This window comes from Morchella sextelata (assembly GCF_020137385.1).
Source record: "Morchella sextelata strain SCLS chromosome Unknown scls_14, whole genome shotgun sequence".
In the NCBI taxonomy this organism is placed as follows: domain Eukaryota; kingdom Fungi; phylum Ascomycota; class Pezizomycetes; order Pezizales; family Morchellaceae; genus Morchella; species Morchella sextelata.
Window position 1 is genome coordinate 1125919 of NW_025408629.1, and position 12388 is coordinate 1138306.

At 46.2% G+C, this 12388-nt stretch overlaps 4 protein-coding genes across 4 annotated transcripts; 1 reads left to right on the top strand and 3 right to left on the bottom strand.

Annotated features, from left to right (window-relative positions):
* Nucleotides 1-824: 824 nt before the first annotated feature.
* Nucleotides 825-2360, top strand: H6S33_003168 (uncharacterized protein; the record flags this gene model as incomplete). Its single annotated transcript, XM_044834528.1, has 1 exon — nt 825-2360. The coding sequence occupies one exon, from the start codon at nt 825-827 to the stop codon at nt 2358-2360; it is 1536 nt and encodes a 511-aa protein (XP_044692375.1).
* Nucleotides 2361-3309: 949 nt separating this feature from the next.
* Nucleotides 3310-4695, bottom strand: H6S33_003169 (uncharacterized protein; the record flags this gene model as incomplete). The annotated part of the gene is made up of 4 exons (XM_044834529.1): nt 3310-3405; nt 3472-4130; nt 4186-4271; nt 4355-4695. The coding sequence occupies 4 exons, from the start codon at nt 4693-4695 to the stop codon at nt 3310-3312; spliced, it is 1182 nt and encodes a 393-aa protein (XP_044692376.1).
* Nucleotides 4696-6478: 1783 nt separating this feature from the next.
* Nucleotides 6479-8437, bottom strand: H6S33_003170 (translation elongation factor EF-1 alpha; the record flags this gene model as incomplete). Its single annotated transcript, XM_044834530.1, has 7 exons — nt 6479-6678; nt 6743-7336; nt 7390-7618; nt 7680-7765; nt 7874-8054; nt 8126-8210; nt 8433-8437. 7 exons carry the CDS (start codon nt 8435-8437, stop codon nt 6479-6481), a joined length of 1380 nt encoding a protein of 459 aa, XP_044692377.1.
* A 2051-nt stretch (nt 8438-10488) lies between these two features.
* On the bottom strand, nt 10489-11727 carry H6S33_003171 (uncharacterized protein; the record flags this gene model as incomplete). The annotated part of the gene is made up of 4 exons (XM_044834531.1): nt 10489-10648; nt 10707-10864; nt 10920-11270; nt 11338-11727. The coding sequence occupies 4 exons, from the start codon at nt 11725-11727 to the stop codon at nt 10489-10491; spliced, it is 1059 nt and encodes a 352-aa protein (XP_044692378.1).
* Between the last annotated feature and the right edge of the window lie 661 nt (nt 11728-12388).

Sequence of the window (12388 nt, forward strand, 5' to 3'; positions counted from 1 at the left end):
TTAGACATCCGGGGGGCTTTTTGATATCAACGAGAGAAAATGCGTTAGATATTCTGATGGTCCCCTTATTTCAAGCTTCAATTTAATTGAATAAGAAGCATAACTCTGATTAGCCCAGAATCGAACACACATTACAACGTATCTGCGAATTGGTTCTACGGCGGTAAACGCGGAACGCACAAAAAAATCTGGTTTGGTCTCTCAGAATACAGTTGCAACTCGATATGCCAGAACTCAAAATCACCGGATCCTTTGCTGTTCCGTACGGAATCCTCAGGGTCTTGGCAGTCGGGTTGCAACTCAGGCAGCGATTGCAAACAGCGGGAAGGGTGTATGTACTCTACCTAAAAGTTAAAACCACAACCTGCCTGTGATATAGCATAATGGGGTTAGACCGGGTTGATGATCCAATAAGCCCACGCTTCTTCCCGCGCGCTAGAGCGGGAACCAACCCCTGTTTTACCCCAGGGCCCAAGGCAACCCGTGCTTGTCAGCCATAACTATTGATAATTCTTAGAGGTGAAGTCTGCGCAATGCTCATGAAAAATAGCTACTTAGAGGGCACTAATAAAAAATCTTGAGGCGAACCATACATTGTGATGTACCGAGATGCTGCTGTTCGTGGAGAATGTTGGTATTTACACACATACATACAGCAACCTATGGGACAAGCCAGAAGACAAGGATCGTGATAAAATTGGCAGCCTGAACAGTGTAAGGGATATCGAGCATTATTTCATCTTTTAAACCGCACTGCATCGCAAAAACAAGATATCCAACACTCTCCGCTCAGTTGGCCCTTTAACTCTTCTTTTCTTATCAGTATGAGTGAACCCCACAACAATGACGATTTCCTGGACAACTGGATCAAAACCCAAGCCATCAAGTACGCGTTCAACGAGAAAACGAAGGGCTTCGTCGGGAAGAAAATCATTCGGGAACGCCTTGTCAGCACAATCCCACGAGAGTTCATTGCACGAGGCATTACAAAGGACAGAGTGGGCATCCGACTTACCGAAATGTTGGCGAGCGATTTGACTCAAGAATTGGTTCGGGAATGTGACGAAAAACGTATCAAATCCAACGAATTTGATTCCAATGCTTTAGCAGCTAGCGGTTCATCACAATATAATCGTTACGGCAGTGATGACGGTTTGCAAAACGGCAAGAAGCCGAAAACCACAACGGTTGGTGCTGAAGTTAAGGGCGACATGCATAGGGGAGTAGAAGTCTCGACAACCGCACCAAGCCCTACCCTTTCAGTTGCCAGTGTCGGTCTTGTTACTGCAGAATTTGTGCCAGGAAAGCTCAAGTACTGTCTTAAGTCTTCCACAATGCACGCCGCAGCCCAAAAGCCAAATGATAGATTTTCTCAAGGAGGGAGTTCGACCCCTGCAAGTCCAGCCTCATCAATTGCCCCACCAGTGGTTCCACCAGGAAAGCCCAAGTCCTGTCTTAAGTCTTCCACAATGCACGCCGCAGCCCAAAAGCCAAATGATATATTTTCTCGAGGAGGGAGTTCGTCCCCTGCAAGTAGAAGTCCAGCCTCATCAATTGCCCCAGCGGTGGTTCCACCATTACCTTCAGACCCCGAAATTCCGTCTCTGCCTTTCAAGCAACAACATCGGATTCTTACCACTCTACAAAGCATTCTCGAATGTGCCTACTATGATTTTGCGCGAAAGCATTATCCCAACTTGCTTGTTCGGAAACATTGGGACTGCCCTGAAGCAGGTGAAATAACCCAATGGGCTCGAAATATAGCATTCGAATTCCGAAAGGACCCCATCAACACTAAGGGGGCGAGAGATGTAGAGGTTTTTATCTCAACATTGAAAAGTACCGATGAAATTAGGCACGCGGCGGTGCACCGTATTCCAGTCTCGGGAAAGGATATCCAAAGACTTATCGAGAACTCTAGAACCGTTATGAGTATGCTTGGTGACAAGAGACGGAAGCGGGAAATTGACAGGATCAGTGAGGTTATGGAAACAAATATCGAGATTGTCTTGAAGTTGCGGAGAGAAAAGGAGGACAAGCTGAGGGTCGAACTGGAGAAGTTGGAAGAGTGGAAGAGAATCCTTGAACTCAGAGAGATGAGGGCAATCAGACAAGCTGATCAACAAGAAGAGAATATAGAGAGGTCGTTCCGTGATGAGGTTGAGCGAGCCCTGGATTTGTTAGAAACCGAGGAAGATGGTGCAGATGTTGAGAGTGATGGTAGCGAGAAGGAGCCAGAAACGGCCCGCTCAGAGCGGGTAGCAAATTCAACCCCGGATCAACATGATGAAGAGTACTTCCATGAGTCGGAAATTTGGCCTGCATCTATTGAGGTCGATAATAGCTATACTGGTGCTTAGTCAGTAGTTCTGGGTAAGTTGTTACATAGATTGTTGGTTGAAAGTATTTTTGAAGTTTAATGAATGAGATATAGTGGCCGATCTACTTATATATGTGCCCCACTCCGCCTCGAGATTCTCTTCTGATAACTTCAATTGGGTGGGAATCGGCGTTGTTATCTCTCAAAGCCATCGTGGGAAGGATCACGGTATGTTCAAGTTGTAGATGATAAGCTTCAGTTTTATCCCCCACAATTAACCCAAGTTATACTACACCTTTGCGTTTATCATCGTTCCTTTTCTCTCCTTGTTATTATCTCTCTATTTTCCTGACTATTACCTCTCTATTTGTCACGAATATCCGCGCCTAGGAAGCTATCATTTTTGATCCTGGAGCAAGATAACACCGATACCTAAATATTACCACTCAGAAAGTGAAGTCCTATCGGCAGAGCCCTGGAGTCTACGTCAGAGTTAATAAATCCTTGTTGGGTTCATGGGATACATTAATGGACTTCACTCCTCTCGTAATGATGATAATATCATCCCTAACCGTAGTCCCGAGTCAGAGTTCATGAGATTACTTTAGCTGCCACATCTACGCTGGTGCTTTAACGCACCTCAATCCTTTGGGACTTTACTAAACACAATATTGTAATGGAGCTCCAGTATACATTGGGATATTTTAAATTACCTAAAACGATTTATGGCATACTCACGAAGTGGATCGCACACTCTGGGGAATAACTTTGACCTGGCCCATATGCATTCATCCGGCCCTAGACTTGGGCTAAATACTTCAACATAGTAAATCGACGCAAGGAAAGAATTAGGTTGGTGTATAGATACTTGCGGAAGTGATTAAATAGGCGCGCTTTAAAATCTATTGCATGATGAGAAACAGCGCAATATGTAAACGGATTCACTTTATTATCTAAACATCCATCTGACATTGCTCAAGTTCATCTCCTCATGTACTTGTCATCTGCTCATACTCGATGCTAGCGTAAATAAAAGGTCCAAGGCCCTTGAAATCGTTCTCCTTCTCTGCCACCGAGATATAGTACTAAAATCCAGTTATGTTAGTATCAACGTCATCACTTCAATCTTAGAGATGAAAGAGTCAACTCACTTCGAACGTTCCATTACTACCCAAGCTTCCCACGTTTACTGTTCCTTCCCAATTCAACAGTCCATTACTATCTTCGACTACATAGTCCGAAAGCAACAACTTATACGCCTTCTCTGCTGTCGGGAAGTAATCCGCTTTACTAATATAGCCCTTGCGGATTCCCTTCAACATTGCATAAACAAACATTGCCGTCCCACTGGTCTCGATATAATTACCAGCATGTCCCGGCCACGGCTCAGACATCACCAACCACCAGCCTCCCGTCGCCGGGTCTGCTGCCGCCTTAACCCCTGCAACAGCTCTGATGAAGTAGTTCTTTAACGTAGTCGCTCCCGCATGCGACGCCGGGAAGTAATCGAGCACGTCCAAAAGTGCCATCAGATACCACCCTAACGCCCTATCCCAGACTTCCGGGCTCTCGCCAGTTACGGGATCAGCCCATACAGCTACCTTCGACTCGTCATAGCCGTGCTTCAGGAGACTGTTTGTGGAGTTGCGGGTGTATTTCTCGATAAGGTCAAACTGCTTTACGATGTCGTTGTAAGCAGTGGTGTTCGTGGGTTGGAAGAAGCTGGTGTATTGGGTGTAGAACGGGGCCTGCATGTATAGTCCGTCGAGCCACATCTGGTTGGGATAAGTGGAGCGGTGCCAGAAACCACCTAGATAATTGTTAGGTTTGCTCAATTCAATTGGGTTACTTTGAGATGTATTTACCTTCTTTGTTGCGTGTATGGGTCTGGAGCTGGAGACGCAATGTGTCTGCTGCAGTCTTGTATTTTGCGGTCCCCGTCTTCAGATACCTATTCAGTAGCTTTGTAAGTAACTTGTTTATAGCGCCATAGGATTCTCCCATCAAGAAAACAAATTTTCATGAAAAACTCACATATAGATAAACTCAGGTCCCAATCTCACATCATCGAGAGTATAATAGTCAAGATCATAGTCCAACAACGTGCCCGCCGAGTTCATGATATTATCAACTCCTGTCTTCAAATAGCTGAGATAAGTTGCATTTCCAGTCACATTATAGACCATCTCGAGAGCGCGCTCAAAAACCGCATGGTCGTAGGTCATTAGGACGCTCCCCGCTGCGTTTTTCCCAAGAGGGGTCTTGCGGGCAATAACAGAGTCGGCCATCCATTGCGAATACGGCTTCGCCCCAGCAACAAACGAAAGGGGAAGAGCGGAAGCTCCCAGGATTATTGCTGTCGTAAAACTCCTCATCTTGGAATATCAGAATTGGTCTCTGTAAATAAAAAAACCAACTTGAAGTTTCTACAAAAAAAGACATATTACACCTCTCTTATAGGTAGGCTTTAGACCCACCTCCAATGGGGACTTCCGATGAATTCCCCGGGTACGCCGTTTCTTCGGCCTATTTGACCCCGTAGTATGTCGCCGTTGTGGGGAGACATGTATGTGCACATGTCCAAAAAGAAACATGTTTGTACAACGAGAGGGATCGACTGCCGCCGGGGTTTTGGCGATATCGGATACATCAACTGGGATCAGCAGTCCCAGGTGTACGGAAGCTCGCCCGAAAGTACCTGTAATGTCCCACAGATAGCGATCAGGAAGCTCGGCGCATCTCGATGGCAGTTTACCTTAAAGTTTATACATACTCCCTTATCAAGGGCCTTTGGGTCTTGCAGGGAGGTTGTATGTACGGATGGAATACCGTTTTCATATTGAGTTGTCAGAGCCAGGATGCCAAATGTCCGTAGCACTGGGGGTGGAGACAAAAACAGAGATTGGAGTTGGATTTCCAGTGTTTTATAATCAATCTCTATATTGTCGTACGTGCAGCGAGCGGTTGCTTTGGGCAGCTGCGGTAATAATTCCGAGATATGTCCTGAGGTTTATTTACTTCAGGGTTAAGTATGCACAAAACTCTATGTATTGCTTAGTCACCATTCCACTCAGCTCATGCATGATATATGAATTCACTTCTCCAAGGTTCCCTGTGACAGCCAGGTATAATAACTTGGTGGTTGTGGTGCTGCCCCGGTCCTAGTGCAGAGCCGGACACCATCAGGAGCCCGGAATTAAACTCCGCGAGCTGTGAACCTATGTACGTAGGTACAAATACTTAACTTCCGAGCCAAATTCCCAGAAGTTCGAGTTAGACTATTTCCAAGATTACTTTGGCAGTCAGGCTACATCTAGATACAGGCGTTTTAACTCATATTAATTCTTCAAAGCGCAGAGTAGCTCATGTAAATGCATACGTGATGACTAATGCCGGAAAAGAGAGGTGACGAGTGATTTTGGATGCATCAACGCTCCCAACGATAGTAAAACGAATGAAGCCATGTCATTCGAATCAGAGGAATATCTTTATAGTGAATAGAGAGAGAAAGGGCAGGAATTATTGTCGAATAAAAAAATGTATAATTAACTAGCGGGAAATCGTACTATCCAATCAACAACATCTTGCTCGCAAGCACACGGGTGACTGAATAGCCTCCCGCCAGGCAAACTAAATAACTGTTGCAAAGTTTTAAATGCTCAGTTGATAGGGTGCTTGCTTCATAAAGAAACACTTTAGGCACATTATGAGTGAGCATAAGTACTATGAAGTACAATGCAAGGAATAACGTTGCTACTCTTGGGAAGCACACAGAGATAAAGTGCTCTCTATATTAGATAGCGGTACGATGAAATGAAATCATTCTACAAGGTCACAATTGGATAGGCACAATCCATGATCATGATTGATGGTCACGAGTGATGGTCACGATTGATGGTCACGATTGATGGTCACAATTGATGGTCACGATTGATGGTCACGATTGATGGTCACGATTGATGGTCACGATTGATGGTCACGATGAGAAAAGTGGAGAGGGAAACATTTTCGTATTTCTCAACTCTTGAACAAAAAAAGAAAGGAAATATAACAGAAATGAAATGAATCTTTTTTCAACGCCCCAAGTATACAGAACACAGTGCATCTAGAACTCGTGGAACTATCTCTCACCATACCCAGCACACCATTTTAACCCGTTTATTTCTTGGCACCGGCCTTGACGGCGGCCTTGGTAACCTTTCCGGCCTTGTCAGCCTTGACAACGGACTTGATGACACCGACGGCGACGGTCTGTCTCATGTCACGGACGGCGAAACGACCGAGAGGAGGGTACTCAGTGAAAGCCTCAACACACATGGGCTTGGAGGGAACCATCTTGACGATGGCGGCGTCACCACCTGTGATTGATATATTAGTATCATAATTGATCAAGAAAGAATGGATTAAGGAATGATAACTTACTCTTGATGAACTTGGGGGAGGTCTCAGTGGACTTTCCGGTACGACGGTCAATCTTCTCGAGGAGCTCAGCGAACTTGCAAGCAATGTGGGCGGTGTGGCAGTCGAGAACTGGGGCGTAACCGTTTCCAACCTGACCAGGGTGGTTCATCAAGATGACCTGGGCGTTGAAGGACTCGGCACCCTTGGGGGGGTCGTTCTTGGAGTCACCAGCAACGTTACCACGACGAATCTCCTTGACGGAGACGTTCTTGACGTTGAAACCAACGTTGTCACCGGGGAGACCCTCAGTAAGCTGCTCGTGGTGCATTTCGACGGACTTGACTTCAGTGGTCACACCAGCGGGGGCGAAAGTAACGACCATACCGGGCTTGATGACACCAGTCTCAACACGACCGACGGGAACCGTTCCGATACCACCGATCTTGTAGACATCCTGGAGAGGAAGACGGAGAGGCTTCTCGGTAGGACGGGTTGGGGGCTCAACGGAGTCAATGGCGTCAAGGAGAGTCTTTCCGGAAGACTTTCCAGCCTTGGTCTCCTTCTCCCATCCCTTGTACCAGGGGCAGTTGGAGGAGGAGTCAATCATGTTGTCACCTGAAAGATGGATGTCAGACAATGTTAAAATTGAGGAAAGGAAGGTTACTAACCGTTGAATCCAGAGATAGGAACAAAGGCAACAGTCTTGGGGTTGTATCCGACCTTCTTGATAAAGTTGGAGGTTTCCTTGACAATTTCCTTGAAACGATCCTCAGACCACTTGGTGGTGTCCATCTTGTTGATAGCAACAATGAGCTGCCTAACACCAAGGGTGTAGGCGAGAAGAGCGTGCTCACGGGTCTGACCATCCTTGGAGATACCAGCCTCGAACTCACCAGTCTGTGTTGCAAAGTAATTAGTAAATGTTTAAAAAAAATCGAATGACGTGGTAAGAACTTACACCAGCGGCAATGATGAGAACGGCACAATCAGCCTGGGAAGTACCAGTGATCATGTTCTTGATGAAATCACGATGACCGGGGGCATCTATAACAAAGAAATATTAGCGTTGTCTCGGAAAAATTTCAAATGGGACTAGCGGGGTAGATCTAGATACACAAAAGATCAAAAAGATAAGGTGCGAGGTCAACCTACCAATGACGGTGACATAGTACTTAGGAGTCTCGAACTTCCAGAGAGCGATATCGATGGTGATACCACGCTCGCGCTCGGCCTTCAATTTGTCCAAAACCCAGGCGTACTTGAAAGAACCCTTTCCGAGTTCAGCAGCCTCCTTCTCGAACTTCTCGATGGTACGCTTGTCAATACCACCGCACTATTATCATAAGAAAATCAGTTAGTATCGTAAATTAATTTTTTTTCTTTCTTTCAGCAATGAATACAAACCTTGTAGATCAAGTGACCGGTAGTGGTGGACTTTCCGGAGTCGACGTGTCCGATGACAACGACGTTAATGTGAAGCTTTTCCTTTCTGTGAGCAGAATTGATGTTAGCATTTGTTGAAAAATTTTCAGTCCCATCAAAAAGCAGCGAACTTCAACAGCCACAGCAAAATCGAATACCGTGAACAGCTTCTGATAGCTTTCCCATCACCGAAATGAAGAGAAGCCATCAAAAAACCACTTGCGGTGATGATTTTGTTGTTGCCATAGAGGCGTTCACTGTTGTTTTCAAGAGAAAGGAACGAACTTACCCCATTGTGAATGTATGGATGTTAAAAAAGAAGTGTGTTTTTGTGAATTACTCAGAAGAACGTAGCTTTTGTTCGGTATGCTACGAAGGAAAGTCAGTAGATGTTGATGGATGAAAGTTTTGGGGTAGGAGAGAGAAACTCACAGTGACAAGGAGGGGAGAAAAGAAAGAAGAGAACTTTACAAATTCGTGTGGAAGATGGGAATTTAAAGGGAAGAGGGGTAGTCAGAGGGGTTGAGGGCAGCCCCGCCTCCGGTGGGCTTGGCATTTGTGACTGGGAGCCCTCAGTCCCCACGTAGGTAAGATGTAAGTAAATTCAATTTTTTTTTTTTATCTTTGGATTGCCACTTGCCTTGCAACTAACAGCCTACCCTGCCTCTATTAGCTTCATTGGGTAATGAAGTAAAAATTATGCGGAGGGTGCAAGGGAAAAAAACGAAAAAGTGGATGATGGAGGGTAAAATTTGTGATTCGCCTTACCATATCCTTGAGTCAAGGTTTACTCGACCTACCGGCTTCGGAAACGGTGAGAGATAAATCATTCTGCTATCAATATCAAATACAGGGTCCGTAATTGATACCCATTGCCCAATGGATGGGCTGATATTCCTCACGAACGAAACTAAAGTAATCATCTCGAAATTTCTTATCGTCATGCATCCGTGCCCTCGAGAATGAGGCTTCGAGCCACATCTGCACACCGGTGCCACCAGCATGCGGGTAGTAACGTCTATTCAAGGCTTTTAATTGTGTAGTTTGATGTCTCATCTTCTATCACTAGCAAGGTTGAGGCTTTATCAAAGAAGGAGCAAACCTTCAACCATGTAACAAATACCTACATCATGCACTGTCATGAAACTGCAGTACCGCCGGTAGACTCATACTGTAACTACCATGTAACCTCCACATCTGGTGTTCCCATCTCATCAGTTTAGAGTCATGCCTGTTGGCAGTGGACGTTGTACAGTCTAGAATAACATCCCTTTTCTTGGTCTCTATCCAACACCAGGCTCCGGCCAGCTCTTATGTAGGGTCTGTTAGAGTTCAGTCAACGAGAACCCTTGCAGCTGGCTACTTTGGTTAGCGTAGATATAGTCCCCTGGCAGGGAGACCTGATGAAGTCCGAGAAAAATCTTCCGCTCACGTTTTTGAGATACCTTAATTAATCAAGCTTAACCTACTTGAAGCGAGAAGCTTATCTCGGGAAAGGCGTCCATGCCTGTGAATCGCAGCACCGACGATGCATAAAACCCCCCTGAAAAGAAGAGACGGATACATGTATATATTCACCGTGCGTTCAACGGTTTGTCCCTCGTTGTGGGTATTTTTTAAGTTCAACAGGCCCAAGAAACCCATGCCTCCACCCGGATTCTTGCCTCGCACTCAATTTGAGTTTGACTGAGAAGTCCATAACGACTAATCAGGTCAACTTTTGACATCATTTACTTACACCTTTATTAACCTCTCCATCTCGATCAAGTGACCAAAGAGTCTACTCTAAAACAGTCAACCCAACTCACAACATCTCACTCGTCTCCTCGTTGATGCAGTTTAGATTCAGCTTCTGTACATGAAAAACGTCTTTATTCCATAAAACCAGATGTAACGCAATGCTTCCAAAAACTTCTTCAAAATGCAATTGACGGAGAAAAAGAAAAAATAAAACAATGTGGGAGAAACATGAGCGAAACAAAAGACAGAAAACGCCAAGTGGAAAAGAAAGAAAGACACACGATAAACTCCCAAAACAAAGCGATATCAACAGAGTATTTTACAGCCAGTTGTCTGTGGTGAACCACGCTTCCTCATGTTAGCCAGTACTTAATCCAATAGACATCAGGCAACTTCACAGCTCCATGTAAAGTAGGCCCATGCTATAAACCCCACGACATGCAGAGGTTGGGAGAGACGCAGAAACAAAACTTTTGCCAGATGGGACTGACATATCCCAGCCTCACGACTTCTTGGGTAGTGGAGAAACTTACGATCATCGAACAAATAATCAAGTATAAACCTATACCTACGACCTAGGTATAGAATCACCTCGGTTCTCACCACTATCGTGCTCCTATCGCGTCGCTATAGAAAGCCGGAATGTATTGAGGGACGAAGGTTCCATAGAGGCCATCTAGTTGTCCGAGATAATACTCACGTGCATCGGACAGGGCCTCCTTAATGATTCGAAGGCGCTCGGCAGAGGTCATCATTTGTTTGAAACTGGAGTATTGTTAGTGATTCGAGGAAATAAACGGCCCCCTCCTAATCCCCGTCTTACTTTGTGATGGTGAAGTCCCCACGGACGTAGAGCAAGTGTTGCGAGAATCTCGCACCACCCATATAATCACACAGTTCCCGCAACCAACGGCTCGCGGTTGCAAGCGTCACAAAGCTGCTGGCTGATTTAGCCATTGGCATGTCCGCCATCACATGGCACTTCTCACGTTAGCATCAATGGCTCTTAATCGACTTTTTCCCATAGACAACCTACCAGAACTTCACTAGCCTTGGCCCTGGCATCCTTCCCTCTGAAATTCTTCACCAAGCCATCGAATACAATGTGGAGATGATACAACGCTACGCACTGGAGGGTCTTCTTATCATGCTCGTTTTCCGTCTGCATGTACAACCTAACCAAGCCAAGAAGGAAACCAGCAATTGGCTTTGCACCCTCTGGGATATCAGAAAGCACAGGATCCGATGGATCGTACTCCAGCTGTGAAATGCGTCCCAGCGTCACTTGGATATCGAAGTCGCCCTGTTTCAGGTCCATGATCGACTTCGCCTTATGGGCAATTAAACGATCCGACTTTTCACCGGGTTGGCGAGAACGGCCTACGGTCTATCCACCAAGATATAAATGAGTACAACTTCCGGGGCTCAGAAAAGGTAAATTAAGGAATAGCTACGCTCGGAGTTTCAGGAGGGGTCGAAACCCCACCACCACCACCGCCGCCGCCGACACTTCCACTACTCCCAACTGAACCGTGTACCTCCCGCCCCACTACAGCATTGACTCCCGGAGCAACACTCCCACCTGTCGTACTACCCCCAGCAGCCTCCAGCATGGCAGCGTCTCTAGCGAGTGCGGTGGTATCCAGCTTCGTGGCACTGAGCACAAGCTCTGCAACCCCAGGAAGACTAAGTCGGTAGAAGCGCAGGGCAAGGCTGCTCTGCTGGGCACTCCAGCTTTCTGCAGCAGATGCTGGGGGTGGGCGTGACGCGTGACGGGGTGCAGCAGGAGCGGGGGGGTCAGGAGGCGACATCTGACCGAAGGGAGAGCCGAGGAATGCGTCCATAGCTGGAATGGATATGTGTATATTTAGTCTAGGGATGGGCCTGTTGAAATAGTGATATGGAGAAGGATGCAAGTGTAGGGAGCTCTGGTAGAGGAGGAGGAGGAGGAGTCGAGGGACCGTCGGGAGCGCTGCTCAGGACTCGGGTGATTGCAACGCCAAGAAGACGTCTAACCTTAATGAAGAGCCGCAAAGACAACAGGGGAGGGAGCGGGAAGGGGTAATTTCTGGGGATTGACAGATGTCACCCTTCTTCTTTTATAGACGGTGCCAGGGAGTAATTGAAACAAACGGAGGTTTTCACATTTATAATACAAGACAAATAAACATCCAGGAGTACATAACTCTTGACATCTGGGTCTCTATGATGTTTGTTGACGTTGCTCTTCGAATGGGGTTCTCCGCACTTTCTCTGTGACCCCTGCAGCGGATCCCCACAAGATGTGCTTAGTAGAGTGGAAATAAATATGGATTAGTTATATGAGGTTACGGATGGGCAGGTACGTACAGACAGGTACGGGGCATACATGCAAACCGACACCATGCAGAGACAGGCATAAAACAGCCCACTCCTGAAAACGAGAAACTACAGAAAGCATTCACATGCAATAAACCTTAAAAGTGGCGAGGGTCTGAGCTATCACGGGAACTGAGGTTAAGTTGG